The following is an 18,478-nucleotide window of genomic DNA, read 5'->3' as shown; positions in this document are numbered from 1 at the left end:
TTCTGTTACTCTGCTTCAGAAACTGCCTTTGCCTGGTTTGTGATTAAAGCAAGCCACCCACCCCTTAGGACCTCCCTGAGCTGTAGCCTTCTTTTGGGTTCTGTGGCATCTCCATAAAGCATGATGAAACTCAGCAGACACACAAATAAAACCAGCCCTCCCTCTGCAGAAAACCACAGAGTATTGCTAGGGCTTCCCCCAGTGCCTTCCACTTTAACCCTCCAGCAGCACTCTCCTTGTGTGCTGCTCTCCCGGGAGCCCACAGGGCTCTGTGTTTAGTGGCAGGCGATGAAATCACAGGGTGCGTTAGCAGCTCCCTAACAGCTCTGCTCAGTGCAACCCAGCTCCCTTCATTCATCCACAAAAGGAGAGTTGCTTTTGTACATCTGAGGAGCTAATTATTTAAGTGCTGGGGATTAAGGCTCATCAGATACTGGAGCCTGATTTTGGTTTTTGCTTCCCAGGGGATGGAAGGAGGCAGAGGGAAGCTGGTTTTGCACAGGTGTGGCTAGCAGGTCAAGGGAGGTGATCCTCCCCCTCTACTCAGCCCTGGTGAGACCCCACCTGGAGTACTGTGTCCAGTTCTGGAGCCCCTATTACAAGAGGGATGTGGAGGTGCTGGAACGTGTCCAGAGAAGGGCCACAAGGATGATCAGAGGGCTGGAGCACCTCTCCTATGAGGACAGACTGAAGGAGTTGGGGCTGTTCAGTCTGCAGAAGAGAAGGCTCCGAGGAGACCTAATTGTGGCCTTCCAATATCTGAAGGGGGCCTACAGGAAGGCTGGGGAAGGACTTCTCAGGATCTCAGGTAGTGATAGGACTAGGGGGAATGGAATGAAGCTGGAGGTGGGGAGATTCAGGCTAGATGTGAGGAGGAGGTTCTTCACCATGAGAGTGGTGAGACCCTGGAATGGGTTGTCCAGGGAGGTGGTTGGGGCCCTGTTCCTGGGGGTGTTTAAGCCCAGGCTGGATGAGGCTCTGTCCAGCCTGATCTAGTGTGGGGTGTCCCTGCCCATGGCAGGGGGGTTGGAACTAGATGATCCTTGTGGTCCCTTCCAACCCTGAATGAAACTATGAAACTAGGTGTGCAGTGTGGGAGCTCACCAGAACCTGGGGCAGGCAACAACAGCCTGCAGGTCCTCTCTACCCCTTGCCTTTGTCCATTCCTTTTATTCCACATAACTAAGGGTTCTTGCCATTCAAATTCTTGCCAGTCCTCAAAGAGCTATTTTTACTTACTTACTTAGTTATTCCCCATCCCCCCCATGACAAGATGTATCCCACTTGTGGTTGACCTAGCCTGAGTATTTTGCAGTAAAACTATAATGTCACAGCTGGGTTTACAGAGAGGGGAAACCAGCTCATGCCAGTTGTCCTTCTATAACCAGCCATACCTTTGGTTTAGATAGCCCAGCTGCTGTGGAACCTAGCAAGGGACCTTTCAGTGGCTTTGGGAACCAGAAGATTAATGGGGTGAAACACACCCCCCACCCCCCATGTCTGTGGGAAACCACAGCTGAGGACATATCTGTCATTATAAACAAAAGATTTTACAGCAAAATAACTTTCCACAGTGGATGGAGGCTTTTGACACTCTTCCCAGAACATAGCAGAGGATCCATTGATGCTGTTGCCAGGAACTATATGCTGAGGAGCAGGGATTTGGTTCTGACAGTGTCACTGGGCAGACCCCACTCTTGATCATAAGGAGCCTGCCAAGAAGAGATTTTTCTTCTTTTCTATCAAAATAAGCAATGTCCAGTGTTGTCTTCAGAGTCCAAGGGAGTGAACTTTGCTGTCTGCTCACTTGAAGCCAGATGTTGAAGTATTGTCTGGCTGTAATTGACTTGACAAATAGCAGGAGTGACATTTTAGCTCCATTTAAGTCAGTGGCAGAATTCCTGTGGAGTTCAGTTGGGGCCAGGGTTTCATCCTTGACAGGGCTGAAGAGAAACCTAACAAATGGTCCTCAGGAAAATAAGTGCAGGCATTCTGTTTTCCTAGGACTCTTTTCAACCCATGGGCCACAAACCCTTGGAATTCCATGCACTACTTCAAAGAGGTCTGCAACAGATCACAAAGAGGAGGAAGCTTATTTTCAGTAGGTTGAAATTTGCTGTACAGGGGTTTGTGGTTCCAAGGGAGAACTTCAGGTAGTCAATTATAAAGTTCTAAGTCAGCTCAATCCATTCAAATCCACCTAAATCCATTCAAATCCACCTATCTTTGTACTCCTTAGACTGACAAGCATCCTTCTGGCAGGACCTGAGAAGCTGAGCTAACCCTTTGTCACTGAATATTGTGGACTTAAGTGGTGACTCTGTCCCCAGTACTGGGACTGTCCCATGTGGATGTCTCTAATCTGGCACCTCCCAGGTGCTGATACCAGTGGACTGGGCTGAAAACAAAAGCTTTGGTTTAGAGAAGCTGGTGTAGCTGGGACTGTGCAACCACCTCGGTTTCATGGCAAGGTCAGTACCTTGTCCCCAAGATAAATGAGCAGGTACACAGTGTTCTCTCCACAGACTGTGAGGTGTCTGAAGTACCTGAGATGACCTTTATTGGGAACTAAAGGCAATCAGCTTCAGGCAGGATCACACAACAGATTCTGCCTGTGTTATCTCCAGAGGTTCACACCTAGGCACATAATCTGATGTGCTTTAGAGGTTTGGGACTAAGCAATGTTAATACTACTTGGATGGAAGTTGCTTAGATGAAGAAAGGTTTGAGTTAGGGGGGGGAAAAAAGTCTCTAAAGCTTTAAAATGAGAGCAGTTTGGAAATGTTCTGGTTAGGGTTTCAGAAGTTTCTCCATGTGGGTTTTGATAAGCTGAATCATTCTGTAAGTTCTTTCCTGCTAGATTGTGGGAGAATCTGGGGTTATTTAGAGTGCCTCAAAACATGCAGGAGAGGTCCTGGGGAATCTGCATCTATTACCTCTTGGTTATTGGCATGGAGGGTGCAGCATCTCCACGGAATGCCCAAAGCCTGCTTCTCTCCTCTTTAGAGGAGTGCCTGCTTAGGAGTCTGCTTTGATGGCTCTGCTAGAAGCAGGATGACACTTAAGGAGTACTACTTTAAAGCAACACATCCCCAAGTCCCTTTCTCACTTCTGTCAAGCATGTGCAGAATGAAGAGCTTTGCAAGATGTTCAAGCCTTCAAACAAGCAGGTGATGCAAGTTCCTGAATAGCCACCTCCAAATCCAGGTTTGGAGCCAAGGTCTTCAGACTTCTGTAGGTTCAGACTTAAGACAGCTTCACTTGTATAGTCCAAGTTTTTGGGAGGAATCCTAGCTAAATCCTGGCTGTCCCTCCTACAGCTGATGGAAGGGAAAGGTTTGGGTTTGCCCAAGAACTGAAGTGGGCATTTAAACACATATCATGTGGAAAACAGTGCCCAAGTGGTAAAGTCTGAAGTGATTCATGGCCATCCACCCAGCAGAGGCTGGAAGTGCCACTTTGGGATGGCATGAATGGAGGATACAGCTACTCTGTTTTCCCATGTGAAGAACTCTGCCTCTTCCCAGCTGAGCTATCCTGTAACATGGATGACTCTCTGGAGGGAGAGTTGGCTGCACATTTGCAGTATGTTTTAGCTACTATCAACATTTATATTCCATTGGCATTTGGGGGTAAGCTCTAATTAGCATAATCATCAATGCTTCAAAATTCACAATTCCTCTAAGAGACAGGGGAGGGATTGAAATTGTTCCCTTCCCCCAGAGGCAAATCCCTTCCCAAGCTCTCTGCTGCACCAAAAGGTCTCCTTCTAGAAGCATTCCCAAGCTGTGCCCAAGAGTAACTTAAGCTACAGCAAACTTGTACACTGCTGTGTTTGTGTGTGCAGGGAGCAGGCCCTGGTTTGACAACTGCTGCATGACAAAGCCTCCTCCCTGCTTTTCACTCCTGTTTTGTTTTGACTGCTGCTCCCCTGCTGCTGTGTCACCTTTCTGTGTGGGCTGGGACAATCTCGAGTTGTTTCCAGAGTCTGAAGTTTTTATCCTTCAACAGGAAAATGCAAAGGGTTTAATGCTGCTGCTTCCTTCTACAGCTTGCCTCAGGCCCCACCAAGTCAGGAGCTGGCTTCAAGACATTTCAAGCAGCTACACTATTTTAGTATGGATTTTCACAGTGGTTCCAAAATTATTCACTGACAAGAAGAAGCTCATATTGGATTTTTGGCTTAAAGAGACTCCTTCACAGGGCCAAAAAGGTGCCAGGAAAACCTCCCTGGAGCTTCGAGTTTGAAAGGTAACATGTGATTCTGAGATTCTGTGGACATTCATCCCTTGGAAGTGTCCCCTAAGGGTCGATTAATGGTTGGACTTGATGATCTTAAAGGCCTTTTTTCAGCCAGAACAGTTCTATGATCTGATGGTCTTTGAATTTCTCTACTCCTGTCTTTGGGATGGCATTTAACCAGTCCAAGTGCCAGGTGCTGCACTTTGGCCACAGCAACCCCAGGCAGAGCTACAGGCTGGGGTCGGAGTGCCTGAGAGCTCCCAAACAGAGAGGGACCTGGGGGTGCTGATTGACAGCAGCTGAACATGAGCTAGCAGTGTGCCCAGGTGGCCAAGAGGGCCAATGGCATCCTGGCCTGCATTAGGAATAGTGTGGCCAGCAGGAGCAGGGAAGTCATTGTGCCCCTGGACTCTGCACTGGTTAGGCCACACCTTGAGTCCTGTGTCCAGTTCTGGGCTCCTCAGTTTAGAAAGGACATTGAGACACTTGAACGAGTCCAGAGAAGGGCAACAAGGCTGGGGAGAGGCCTTGAGCACAGCCCTGTGAGGAGAGGCTGAGGGAGCTGGGGTTGTTTAGCCTGGAGGAGGCTCAGGGGTGACCTCATTGCTCTCTGCAACTACCTGAAGGGAGGTTGTAGCCAGGTGGGGGTTGGTCTCTTCTCCCAGGCAACCAGCACCAGAACAAGAGGACACAGTCTCAAGCTGTGCCAGGGGAGGTTTAGGCTGGAGGTGAGGAGAAAGTTCTTCACTGAGAGAGTCATTCACCATTGGAATGTGCTGCCCAGGGAGGTGCTGGAGTCCCCATCCCTGGAGGTGTTCAAGAGGGGATTGGATGTGGCACTTGGTGCCATGGTCTAGTCATGAGGTCTGTGGTGACAGCTTGGACTCGATCCTCGAGGTCTCTTCCAACCCTAGTGATACTGGGCCACAGCAGGTGTGGTCAGGGGTGGGTGTCCTGCTTGTGGGTTCCTTGCAGCTCACATCCTCGGCAGGCCTGCAGATGGTGGGCCATGAGACCTCAGGTGGCAGGAAAAGTTAACTGTTGTAATTGTTCTTAAACCCTTCAAAGAGAAAAATCAGTGGGGTTCTTTTCTTTCAAAGGAAATGTTTCTTTCAGAGGGAAACACTATCACATGCAGGTGTGCCTTGAAGGAACACATCTGTGTTTATAAGCTGACAATTGGTGTTCTTTCTGCAGAAGGCAAACACCACCACACCCTGCAGGGAGTAAACACGAGGAGGAATCTGCAAGAAACCTTTTGAGAGTGTCAGGGAGTAACAGGACTGGGGGGAATGGAGAAAAACTAGAAATGGGGAGATTCAGGCTGGATGTTAGGAAGAAGTTCTTCCCCAGGAGGGTGGTGAGAGCCTGGCACAGGTTGCCCAGGGAGGTGGTGGAAGCCTCATCCCTGGAGGTGTTTGCAGCCAGGCTGGATGTGGCTGTGAGCAACCTGCTGTGGTGTGAGGTGTCCCTGCCCATGGCAAGGGAGTTGGAACTGGCTGAGCCTTGAGGTCCCTTCCAGCCCTAACAATTCTATGGTTCTATGAAAGTAAGGCACAGAAAGCTGCATGGAAATGTCAGCATCTGCAGGGCACAGAACATATGCAATGTCTTTGGGGGTATCCTTTTCCCCCCTCAGAGAGATGGACTTGAATTTCAGTAGCAGAAATTCTCTCTTTTATCTTTATCTCCTGTCTTGTTGTGGTAGCCATGGAGAAAAGCCCAAGATTAGTAACAGTTGGTTGTTGCAGAATAAGAATAGCTCTCTGCTTGGATTTAGAGTGTGGTAATGTTGGAGGGGTGGTGTTTAAGTGAGTATTGACTCAGATCATATAGAACAAACACCTGATGCTGTCAGGATGTTCCTCACCCATCCCACTGAGTTCTAGCCACAGGTCATCTTTGACTCCTGTCTGTTCTAGGGGATGTTTAGGTGGCTTTCACAGGCTAGGGGATGGCTCTCTAAGCCTGCTGCTTTCTTTTGGAATCACAGAATCACAGTTTGGTTAGGAAAGACCTTTAAGATGGTTGAATCCAACAATTATCTAACTGTATCAAGTCTGGTGCTAAGCCATGTCCCTTAGCAGCACATCACTGCATATTTTAAACACCTCCAGGGATGGGAGCCTGCTCCAGGGCTTGAGAACCCTTTCAGTGAAGCAACAATGGTTAGTTGTCCTGAAGGTCAATGTGTTTGTGCTTTTGCCTGCTACAGACATCAAGGCATCTGGACCCTTGTAACTTGACTCAGTTTGGCTCATGGTGAGTAAAATGGGCCATATTCAGAAGCCCAGATGCCTCGGGCTCCACAAGAAAGCCAGATTCAAAAGCACCACTTTAACAGCAGTGTCTGGCAGTGAGTTTCCAGATCCCCTCTGGAAGCCCTCGGTGAGAAACTTTAGAGAAAGGAAGGGAGTGGTGAATCCTCCCAGAGAGCCTGGGAAGAGACAGAATGCCTTTGGCAGCGACATGGGCTAAGAAAGTGGGACAGGGACAGGAACAAAGACACCACACCTCGCTCTTGTTTGCTGTCACAGCCAGCACAGGCTGTGGGTGGGATTAGAGAATGTTTGCCCACAAAGTTGAAGTTTCCCTAATAAAGCTGATGGCCCTGCTGACTGCTCTGGTGCTTGGTTTGCTTTCTTGGCCTCTCAGCACGTAGCCTTTGCAGCTTTTCTTTAGCAAACTATTTTTCATGTTATGGCAAAGCACAAACCAGAGCTCTTGCAGCATGTTTAGGAAGGAGGAAGTTGAAACTGCTCTTACTGGGACAACTTCCTAGGATGGCAGAGACACATAGTGACACTCAGAGATGGTATCACTTGCTCTTAAGTTCTAGCAGTCAGCCATGTGTCTTGCTTCTAGATGATCACAGCTAAGCCCTGGTTTGGTTCAGGGGAAGCTGGATGTGGATGACAAGCTAGTATTAAGGCTGGAGGGGGGGATAAAAGCACACTGGTAAAGATCTGCTTGAGGAGTGGCTTCTGAATTAAAACTAATTGCCTGTTATGGCCCTTTCTATCTGGATGAGAAAGATCCAAGAGAACTCATTCTTATGACTTCTTTAGTGGCTTATGCCAGAACATTGCTTTCAAGGAGATAAAAGAGTGCTTTGAGTAGTAAAGGTTAAAAATCCCTAATTTTTCTGCTGCTTTGTCATTGCTAAAGATGCAGCAGATCTCAAGATCAAGGTTATTTAAAACAGCTGGTGACACTTCCTAGGTGAGCCACTTGAATATGTCTCCTGTAGGTTTGGTGTTAAAACTAGAGAGAGGTTGAAGGCTGTGTCTGGTCATGGGATGTGGGAAGTGTCTCTGGCATTGTCTTTGTGAGGACATGACAAGTGTGCAGCATTGAGAGTACAAGTTCTGTTACAACTAGAGTCAATAAGGACTATTAACATTGATTTAATGGAGGTAGAAAAGGATCATCAGCAAATACATGAGGCTGCTTTTCAGCATCAGGAGGGGCTTCTCACATCTGGAAGAGGTTTCACTTGAGCTCAGTTATTACCATTTGTTGTAATGCATCATAAGTCCACCATCCCTACTGGAAAATTGACCCCCAAAAAATGTCCCTGCTCCACACAGTTTAGGAGCTAGGACAGGATGAGAGATTTTGAGAGCAGCAGAGATCAGGGAAACAACCTACTAATCATCAGGTAGGCATTGGAATTGATTTGTAAGCAGTGTAGGGAGCCTTGCCCTCTTTGTGCTCCCTGCAAGCAAAGGGGCTGGAAGAAAGGAAAGGGGAAGCTCTGGAGGTATCACCAGGGAGCTTGTCCCAAGCATGGGAGAAAACACAGCTTAATTGCTTCATGCTGTTTCATGTTTCTGAAAGATCCATGCAGGGAGGGACTGTCTTAGCATGATGTCCAGCTGCTCCTTGAAGTGGGAAATAGTCAACACTGGGGTCATTAAACTCTTCTCATTAGGGTCAGGAGGGTGACACACATGTGCAGGGGGCTTCTCACACCAAAAGGATGAGGGCTGAGAAGTTCTGTTATGGCTCTTGGTGTCTCTGATGCTTGAGGGTGCTAGAGCTGTGACACTTGAGTGTTAGAAGCATCATGCTGCAGAGTAAAGATGTCTGAGGGTGACAGGGTAACATGTTGGAAGCAAGTGCAGCATTACCTTTCCTCATTACCTTTCCAAGAGGTGTAGGCTGCACACTTGCTATGATGACTTCACAGGTCTAATGATTATGCAGGGTCAAAGAGAGGGTATAGGCTTGCTCCAGGTTTCACATGTAATCTTCTGAAACATCCAGTGCAACCAGCAATGCTGGCAGCACCACCTGCAACCTCTACCAGCTTGTGTACACAGTGGGGCAACCAGGCCCTTTCCTGTCTCTTGGCATCTTTTGTTCCCTCCTCTGGGGCAATTCTAGTTTTGTTGCTCTATCTGTAATCCCCAAGCTGCATAGCAGAGGGATTTCAGAGAGGCTAACGGGCAGCATGAGCCAGGCAGGCTGAAGGGACCATGCTACCATTATAGGAGGTCTCCCATAGGGCACACAGCTACGCTGGCAGGACAGCATGGCCTGCTGCTGCTTCATCTGAGGGTATAAACTCAGACCTTTCACTAGCCTTAATTCCTCTCACTGCTTTGCCAAAGGTCTCTTAATCCCAGGTATCTTGCTTTCCCTGTAAAATGACAGCACCACTGAAGAAAACAGAGTGACTCTGTCCTCAAGGGATAGTTGCAATTGCCTCTGATTTCTGCAGGTTGCAGCAGCAGGCCAGCAAACCGGACAGGGGTTTGTAAAGTGAAAACTTCAAGGTTACAGTGTCTGAGAAGGAATGCAAGTATCACTACTGAAAACCTGCCCTTTGCTAGACTAACACAGGGCTGAGTTTGTGCTGCAGAGTCCTTCCAGGGCTTGTGTAAGAGCCTAGCCTCTGCAAAGCCTCCTGCCTCCCTTTTCACAGATGACAGCAGAATCCCCATCCTTGTCCTCTTGCTTCACCCCATTATGTAACCCTGTGGTGTGTGTGCTGTGGAAGCTAAGAGCTGTGCACAGATTCCAGTATTTTTCACTGGCTTCTCATTCCCTTGTATAGGAAAAAGCTGAAATAATACCAGTTCTGGCTATACACTGCTTTTTGCCTGTTGGCCGGGGAAACACCAGCAGGATGGCAGTATAGAGGGACCATATATGGTCCTCAGGGCGAATCAAAGCACTGCACCGATCTTCTCCCCAGACCCCAACGATCTCGGTGCTCGGCGAGGCCTGTTACACCCCGACCTGCCCCCACACAGCCGCACTCGGCTTGTTTGAACCAGAGAACGACAAGGAGGAGAAAGACTCTGCCTTTTGTGTCGATTGTGTCCCGTCATACCGGCTGACCTAACTGAAGTGCGCTGTGGCACTACAGGAGCCACCCCGCGGGCCGGAGCGGCGCGGAGGCCGTTAGCAGCCCTCGGCACATCCGCCCGGCGCGGAGGCCAAGGCTGCCAGGCAGGGCCGCTGCCGAGCACACAGGGGCACAAGCGGGGAAGGAGCCCAGCCCTAGGAGCAGGAACCCTGCCCCAGGGAGCGGCCCGGCCGCCGACGCCCCTCTCCCCTCAGGAAATCACCGAGGGAGCAGCGAAACAGCCCGGACCAGCGGATGTGACAGCAGCACCACCCCATAGCGCAGGCTGCCGCTGGGAGGAACCGCCCCCTCGCCAATCCCCTTTCACCTTGCGGAGCAACTGACGACTGTTTCAGCCAGTCTTACCTCAATATTCCCCACGCAGACTCCACCCCTCCTCTCCGTTGGCCAGATGTCCTGTCAATCGGCCGAGCCCTTGCCGCCCCTTTCCGGCAGGGGGAAATGCTAGGTAGGAAGGGGAGAGGGAGGGAGAAAAAAGCAAAGAAACCAATGAGACGCTACAGAGGGACACCTCAGGGGTGAAGTGGCAGGCGAGGGAACCAATTGTAGCATTCCTTCCCGCTCCGGATCCCTCCCCCGAGGGTGGGGGGGGCAGAGGGGGAGCACCTACCGCCCCTTCCCCGTTGGTCTGTCCCACTCCAGGCCTGGCGGGCTAGGTTGAGTTAGCGGCTCGGACCATTGCTCACGGCGGGCGGAGGGGGGTGCGGGCGAGGAGGAGGAGGAAGGAGACGACGAAGGAGGCGGGGGGGGCGGTTTAAAGAGACAAGAGCCGAGCGGGCGGCCGGCTGGGGGAGCAGGAGCGGCGGCGGGCGGAGACTCGCCCCCTTCCCCATACACGCTCGCTCACACCGCGGCCAGGGTCGCCGCCGCCAGCGCCCCCTCCCCACCCTCCTCCCTTTCCTCTCCGCCCGCCGCTTCCACAGCGGCCTCTATGAGGTAGAAGGGAGCGGCGGCCACTCCGGGGGCGGCAGCGGCCGCTACAGCCGCCGCCTCCTCCTCCTCGCCTCAGAGAAGCCCCATCTTTGTGTGTGAGGGAAGAGGGCGGGCGAGAAGGCAGTGCGCGCTGCCCGCCCGTCGCCTCGCTTTGTTCGGAGCCGGGGGGCCGTGGCGGCGCGGAGCCCCGGCTCTATGTGCCAGCCGCTCCCCGCGCCCCCACAGCAGCCGGCGGGGGCGGCGGAGGCCGCGGGGCAGGAGGAGGCGGCGGCGTGAGGGGCCGGAGCCCCTGAGGGCGGGCGCGAGGCGGCGGCGGCGGGGGGGCGCGCGGGCGGGCGCGCGGCCGCCCCGGCCCGTGCCCGCGTCCGTGTCCGTGCGGTTGCTGCGGAGGGGGGGAAGGGGCCGGCTCGCTGCCCGCCGGCCCGGCCCGTCTGCGGGCGGATTGATGTGGGGGGGTCTGACATGAGTCCGCCGGCGGCCGGGTGCTGCCATGTGACCGGCTTCAAGGTGGAGAACTGGAAGCAGAACCTACGAGCGATCTACCAGTGCTTCGTGTGGAGCGGCTCGGCCGAGACCAGGAAGCGCAAGGTACCGGAGCGGAGGGGGGAGCTCGCATCCACCCCCCCTCTCTTCCCGTCCCTTCCCCATCCTCCCTCCCCCGACCCACCCGCCCTCCGCTCCCTCCTTCCCCGGCTCATACGCACTCCGCCGCCTCGGCCTGCCCGCGGGCTGCGGGGAGGGGATGGCTCCCCCGCCCGCCTTCCCTCCCTCCCTACGGGGCAGGTGGGCCCGGGCCTCCCCCAGCCCTGTCCCCGCCCCGAGGGGCCCGGGCTCCGGCATGCGGTTGTTAGCGGGGAGGGTGGAGGAAGTGCTGGGTGTCTGCGGCCCCCGGGGAGGGGGCGTACAGCGCGGCCGCTCACCGGGATGGAGGCGGCCGCCGGCCCCGGGGGCCTCCCTTCCCTACCACCTGCCCCGGCGGCGGGGCCGGCTTTCCGCAGCGGAGCTGTACCGCAGCGCCGCCGCCGCCTCCTGGAGGTGCGGGAGGCAGCGAGGGTTTCCCGGAATACGGCGGCGGGTGGGGGAAGGGGAGGCCCCGGGGCAACGAGCACGTCCGGCCTGCGGCGGAGCTTTGTGCCGTCGGGACGTGGTGCGGAGCCCCGCGGGGGCGCACCCGAGCCCGGGGGGCTGCTGCGGGGCCGCCCGGAGCGCCTTGGCGTGTGCGTGGGGAGAACGGGCAAGCACAATGGCTCGGAGCGTGTCTGTGGGGCCCCGGGGCCTGGGAGGAGACCGCTTTTATTTTTTTTTTTAATTATTATTTTTCAGTCATAAAAGAATGAAAAAAAAAAAAAAGGGGGGGGGGGGTGGAAACAGGAAAAAAAGGTTAAAAAAAAATATCAAGCTGGTTGTGCTGATAATCCACTTGGAAACGGAGATTCCTGCTGTGGTGGGGCAGGGGAAGGAAAGGAACTGACTTGGTCTGGAGTAGAGGGGAGAGGGGAGTTTGCTCTCGGAGTGTGTTGGTGCTTGGAGCATTGCACTGCACAGGCAAAGACCGGGAGAAGAATCCTCTTAATGAGGCAGAACGTGAGAAGAGCGCTTTTCCCCGTTGCCTTCTGAAGTTACCTTCGTGCCCACACGCCTGTTCTGGAGGGCTTTTCCCTTCACTAATGCAGCTAACGACTGTTCTCCCCGCAAACCCAACTAGTTTTACTTCGAAATGACTTGGCAAATTTCTATCGGGCATCATATTCACGACTTGAGGCGAGGGGAGCAGGACAGTTACATGCTGCAAGAGTTGATTTGGGGGGGCAGCACAGATGGTATTTGTGTTGAAGCTACCCACTGAAAACTTTCTGATCCTAGTTGCTTTGCATTAAGCGGCTCAGCTTATGATTCATAATAGACCTAGAGTATGGAAGATGTACTTCAGGGGTGAGGCAGCTATTAATTTTTCTGTGTTTATGTTCTTAGGACAATCCAGGTTTTTACTTAAAGGGGAAAAAGATGGCACCTAAGAGACAGGTTTTAAATATATTTAGTTATCAAATAACCCAACAAAATATAGTCAATTCTTTTCCCCCAGTATTATTCCCTACAAGCCCATAGCATCAATCAGGTTTGGAAGGGACCATAAGGATCATCTAGCTCCAACCCCCCTCCCATGGGCAGGGACACCCCACACTAGATCAGCCTGGCCAGAGCCTCATCCAGCCTGGGCTTATTATGAGGTATATTCATCAAAATCTGGTTTTATTTAGCCTTTAGTGTGTCGGAATACAAATTGCTGTGTACCCTGTGGTACTTTTGGTTGAAATGGAGGAAACCAAACATGCTTGTGCCGTGGAGATGGGGGAAGACAAGTGAGGAGAGAAGATGTCTCAGACAAATAGAAAGCAAGTGTTACGTGGAGAATGACACCAAAATTTCATTAGCAAAATTGCCACTTAAAAAACCCCCCACCCCACAAACTAATGTGGAGCATCTTGTGTAACCTGCCACACCATTTGTATGCTGCAACTGTTTGCTGCTTTTCCTTCTGATGTGTTCTCCACTGCTGGAAAAAGATAATATTCCCTGGTAATCAGTCTGGTCTCACTTCCTCTTTGCACAGTCAGGCTCGTGAAGCAGGACAGGATTGTTTCAGGATTTTCTGTCATCTCATGGGAGCACATCAGTTTTCCAAATACATGCTAAAAAGGTTTTTACTTCCCTTCCCTTCTCAAGCAGGCTGCCATTCTGAAAAGAGTTGGATTCCAGAATTCTGCTGGCCTTCCATGTATGGGAGTGTGTGATTCCACGTTGGCTGATTGGAAAGGCCTTGTTCTGCTGGCTGAATTGGGGGCTCAGTCCCCACTGTATAGTCACAAGGATTGAGGGAAGTGTTTAAATGACAGTTATGGTGCTAGCCTCTCCTGCATATGGGCATGAGACCTTCTCCATGGCATATTTCTTTGCTGCAATCCTCTGTCCATCTGTGCATTTCACAGCTTTAAATGGGAGATCTGAAAAACCTGTATTTTCTATTAGGAGGCATGTTTATAATCCTAACAACCAGAAAAAACATTCCTTTGTCCTTTAATATTTTACATCTCTATGTATATGTGTGTGTGTGTATATTTAGGAGCACAGCTCTGACTGCTTAAGAGTGCCTATTGATAAGGATTCTTGTTCCTAATCCTAATGAAAACGATGAGGTCAATTTAAAGGTTTGCTGCAAGGTGATTTTTCTTGTGCTAAGTCAAGGACAGTCCCATCAGTCATTTATCACAGGTAACGTTTGGCACATGTAATTGATGATTAGTGGGAAGCATTGGTCAGTGGAACTGTTAGGTGAATCTGGCTGTGAAAACTCTGTTGGCTGCCTGGTGATGGCCAGATGTAGACTGTTGGGTTTCTAGAATGGTAGCTACTGTCCCTCCTAAGGCTGCCTCAAAAATCTAGGTAGCAATGGCAACTGCAGGGGGCAGAAAGTGTCCATTCCTCCTGCTTTACTTACACTGCCTGCTGCATTATGCTTTGAAAGACCATTTTACTGCTGCTTGCTGTTGGTTTTTAATACCTGCCTTTCCTGTGAATAAGCTTTTACGAGCTTCAGCTCTGGGTTCAGTATGCTTTACAGCCAGCATTTTGAGCAGAAGGGCTGTAAAGCACAGTTTACAGTTGGAAAGCTCTCTGCTGAATGGCTGTTTGGATTGTCAGTCAGAAACAAGAGGCTGTGAGGTATATGTCTTTGTAGGTACTGGGATTCTGTGGAGGTTTTAGGAATGTTTTTGCTTCCGAAGCATTGTCTGCCCCGGGATTTGAGCTGTCGTCATGGTGTGTCGGATCTGCACGAAGGAGCAAAGCTGAGTCTTGCCTCACCTTGCTGCATCCTGGCCAAAGCAGTGAAGTGCAGCAGTTGTAGTACCTGCAAGTAGGTAAAGGCTTTGCCATGGTGTCAGTATGTTGATGGTAAAGCTGAAGCAGAGAAGAAACCTTCCCGTAACACTGAAGAGCAAAAGGTGCAGAGGAAGAAGTCTGAGGAATGGTTCTTGAAGTTGTAGTAATTGGGATTGAAAATGAGAACTAGATTTCAGGGCGTAGGTTGTATGTAAAGTGGCACAAAATCAGAGCTGACTGTCTTGGCTCTAGGACTTTGACCTGTAACTCTTTGTTTTTAATTTGTAATAGTTAGAAACTGTTTAATAAGCTGATGGCAGAGCTCATGTTTCTGTAGGTCATGGACTTTACCTTGAATATTTTGATGTGGAAATCCTCTCACACTGAATTCAGTAGCACTGTCTAAGAGGTCCTTAAATTTGACACCACTACCCTCATTTCAGGAATTAGGGAACAGAGAGAGGATGCTAAAAGGGCTTAGGCCAGCCCCTTGTGTCAGCTTTTCCCATTTCTCTGTAGGGTCACACTTCAAAACCTTTGCTTATTCCTTCAGAATTACAGATGAGAAGAATCTCTCTTGCAGTGGTGAGTGTAGTTTTTGGTGCTCAGTGAGAGATTAGACATGGAGAGTCTGGGAGCTGTTAAGCAATGATTTCAGTGCTTGAAGGGCAGCTGAATTTACAATTAAATTCTGTCTTACTCAGCTGTACACCTGGGAGGAAAACTCTTTCTTGTTCTGTATGGTTCTTTCTATTGCTGCTCTGAAGATGCTCTCCATGATAAAACTGCTCAGGAGACCACAACCATGATGTGCACAAGGTCCTATCTGGAATTTCAGTGTGTTTGTTCTGTGCTTCTACCAATAGATCAAAGAATAATTGCCTGTCAGGGGTTGTACACTCACTGGCAGTGGGTGCATTCTAGCATATTTCTTCCTGTTTGAGAGCTTCTGTTGTTTTTCCCATTATTCTCTCTCTAATGGACTGATGGATGCTTTCAGATAGGAGGAAACATTTTCTTCTATAGGTGATGACCTTTTTTCAGGTATCCTTCTCCCCATGCACTTGTGACCTCACTCCCTCATTCTGTATCATATTGGACAGCTAAAGCATAGATACCTAAGACTGAAATGGCTTTGGTTCATTTCTGAACTTCCCAAGTAGAAAAAAGCTTAGTAATATCTCTAGCAAATGAATGCTGTGTCATGTTTTCAGTGGCAAATGTCGTGGTTCACAGTCTAAATCAACATGTTCTTGCTAAAACAACCTTGCAGTCATAGGGTAAGCTAATGGTGGAACATCTCCTCTCCTGCCTGTTGAGGCATGCTTGTTCTCTTGCTTTCCCCTTACAGCTCTATACCTGTCCAGAAGCAGGGAAGTGTTGCTTAGGCAGTTTGCTCTCTACCATAACAGATGAGCAAGGAACCTTACCAGGTTTTGCCTCCTTAGGCCTGGTGGTTTGATTGCTTAAATTAATAAGGACATCTTAGTTTGCTTTTGTTCAGTGTTTTTGGCATATGCATAAAAATTCTGGGTTATAAATCCCATGGGGAATTTGAAAGGGGAGGATCCAAGGAGCATCTCTTTGAGCTGAATGCTCTGCTTTGGCTCTCTATGTGAACTGTCTGATCCACTCAGGAATGACATTCTTATTTGCTGTGGTTTGTGGGGACTGCTTTCTCCCTGAAAGCCCATAAGAGTTGTCAAAATCAACTGCAAGCTTCATTTTTCAGGAGGTCTTCAGTGTTATGCCTGAACAATCTTGCTTAGTCTTAAAGAGTTAAAAGGTCTTTAGGCCTGCTGAAGGTAATGTTCCTTCTCCTTTTGGTGTGAAGACAACACCATTCTTTGGTGTGAAAGATACCCAGACAGGAGATTGTAGCTCCAGACACAGCAGAGCCTTGCATATGTGGGACAAGGCAGATTGAGAATGCTCTGCTGAGTTTGTCTCTGGTGCCAAAGAAGAATCTAATACAAGAACTCCTCCTTCCTAGTGGTGTTAATCCCTGTTTTGTATCTTCTGCCACGTTTTTGACAGAAACAGTTGGTTTCTGGGCCAGAGGTTAGGAACTGGTCTTGCACCATGGACTCTGAGGTGGTGAGTAGCAATTTTTGAGTTGTGGGCTTACCTGAACACATCTGTGTCTCAGGTCAACACTTACAGTCTGATGTAAAGGTTACACAGCTCTCTGTCTCTGAAGCTGGTTAATGAGTAGGAGTTTTACAGGAACTATTTTATTCTCTGTTTAAACACAGATAGGTAGACAAATGAGCACAGTAAGTGCAGTTTGCTGCATTCTTTTGTTTGTTCCTTGTTGCAGGGAGAGAAAGGCGGATCTGCACAAAGTCAGGAAGGGAAAAAACAAACATGGATGTGCTTTGGTCTTATTGGTAGCCCAGATGTAGTGATGCCAGGCTGTCTGTTGGGAGCATCTCTTTAATTTTGCTGTAGTCAGTGATCTTACTTGATGTTGAAAACGTTGCAACCTTTCAACGTTTGCTGGCTATAACAGGAAGGTGAATGGAGTGGAATGGCTTTGTTTGATTTGTTGGATTATCTGTTGAGCTGCATTTTAAGTCATCAAAGCTTTAAACCCCAAACAAAGGTTAATTGATACCCTCATTTTTGTTTCAGGCCTTAATCTGTAGTGTTAACATGAAACTGGAGCTGCAAAGCACTTTCAAACCTTCTACTCTCCTCCTTTCATTGGAGGATTTTCTATGTTAGTAACTGGAGTAACAAATCAAGGGGTGAATGCTACTGACTGATACTGGAAGTTGCCTGCTCATGAATTGCTGATTCTCCTGCGCCTCACTTATTACTGCTGGAGTCTGGGTGGGGTGGGGGGAAAACCCCAAACAAAACAACGGATTCTCCTTTGGGATGTGCTCTGGGGATTCTAGTTTGTAACAAACGCTGTTCAACTGTTAGCTTGATTCCCAAGGGTGGCTGATTTAAGCCAGAGAAAGATCAGCTTGGTTTAAAAGCTTGTGTCTCTCCCACTAAACCTAGCACCCATGGTTATACCCAGTTTTGTGATTGACTTGCAAAGTGTAGTTTCTTGCTGTCTTTTTCCTGGTGCGTGTAAGGCCTGATTTGCCACCTGCCCGTTTTGTCTGACTGGTAGCTCTTTGAAAACATTGGCTTTGGGATTTTAATTCTTAGGGTTCCCATGGTTCTTGAGGTTATTTATAGTGTCTGTAGCATGTGGCAGCATCAAAGGTGAGGAGATGCCTGTGTACTCTTGCTTTTGCAGCAATTATAGTGGCATCAGAAGAAAGGCAAGCTGAAGGTGACATGGATTTTGCTGGAGTTACTAGAACTGTATTTTAAAGGTGTTTTGCTGTTTGTTTCTTTGCTTTTTGTTTTATAAACCATGCAGAGAGCAAATTTCATAAGATCCTTGACAGAAAGAGCTGCCTAGAGCAGCCACCTCCAATCCAATTTCTAGACCTCAACAGAAAGAGCTGCCTAGAGCAGCCATCTCCAATCCAATTTCTAGACCTCAACAGTAAGAGCTGCCTAGAGCAGCCATCTCCAATCCAATTTCTAGACCTCAACAGTAAGAGCTGCCTAGAGCAGCCATCTCCAATCCAATTTCTAGACCTCAACAGTAAGAGCTGCCTAGAGCAGCCATCTCCAATCCAATTTCTAGACCTCAACAGTAAGAGCTGCCTAGAGCAGCCATCTCCAATCCAATTTCTGGACCTCAACAGAAAGAGCTGCCTAGAGCAGCCATCTCCAATCCAATTTCTGGACCTCAACAGAAAGAGCTGCCTAGAGCAGCCATCTCCAATCCAATCTCTTGTTAACCTATGGGCAGTGGAGCTAAGTGAGTGAAGTGCTATGATGACATTACAGTTTATTACGTTATCCTGGGCTGTGCTGTCAGCAAGCAGTGCTGGAGTGTGGGGAGAGCCATATGTTATCTGAGAGGCCTGAATTGGGAACCTTTTCTTAGCAGAAGCAGTTCTAGGAGGCGACAGATCTGTTCTGACTGGTGAAAAGCTCTGTCTTGGTAGTTGTATTCTTTTACATATTGATCTG

The 18,478-nt window shown here is 49.6% G+C and overlaps 1 protein-coding gene and 1 long non-coding RNA gene across 5 annotated transcripts in view; one reads left to right on the top strand and one right to left on the bottom strand.

Moving 5' to 3' along the window:
- Window positions 1–1,215: 1,215 nt before the first annotated feature.
- On the bottom strand, window positions 1,216–11,572 carry LOC137445131 (uncharacterized). 3 transcript variants are annotated; one of them, XR_010988340.1, is made up of 3 exons: window positions 11,473–11,572; window positions 9,965–10,063; window positions 1,216–2,064 (listed from the first exon to the last, which is right to left on the bottom strand). It is a non-coding gene; the product is annotated as an uncharacterized lncRNA (long non-coding RNA). The 3 variants fall into 3 exon arrangements; XR_010988339.1 differs by lacking the exon at window positions 11,473–11,572 and adding an exon at window positions 11,257–11,468; XR_010988341.1 differs by lacking the exon at window positions 11,473–11,572 and adding an exon at window positions 10,230–10,269.
- The window catches only part of USP22 (ubiquitin specific peptidase 22), a 107,624-nt gene continuing 100,045 nt past the window's right edge, over window positions 10,900–18,478 (top strand). For both annotated transcript variants that reach the window (XM_068146595.1, XM_068146594.1), the window contains exon 1: window positions 10,900–11,140. In XM_068146595.1, coding sequence (XP_068002696.1) covers window positions 11,015–11,140 — 126 coding nt within the window. In that variant the 5' untranslated portion in view covers window positions 10,900–11,014. The remainder of the gene's footprint in view (window positions 11,141–18,478) is intronic.

The sequence above is a fragment of the Melanerpes formicivorus genome, unplaced genomic scaffold (assembly GCF_026170545.1).
Source record: "Melanerpes formicivorus ecotype bairdi unplaced genomic scaffold, bMelFor1.0.p_v2 SCAF_14, whole genome shotgun sequence".
Classification (NCBI taxonomy): domain Eukaryota; kingdom Metazoa; phylum Chordata; class Aves; order Piciformes; family Picidae; genus Melanerpes; species Melanerpes formicivorus.
This window is presented reverse-complemented; position numbering and strand designations above follow the sequence as displayed.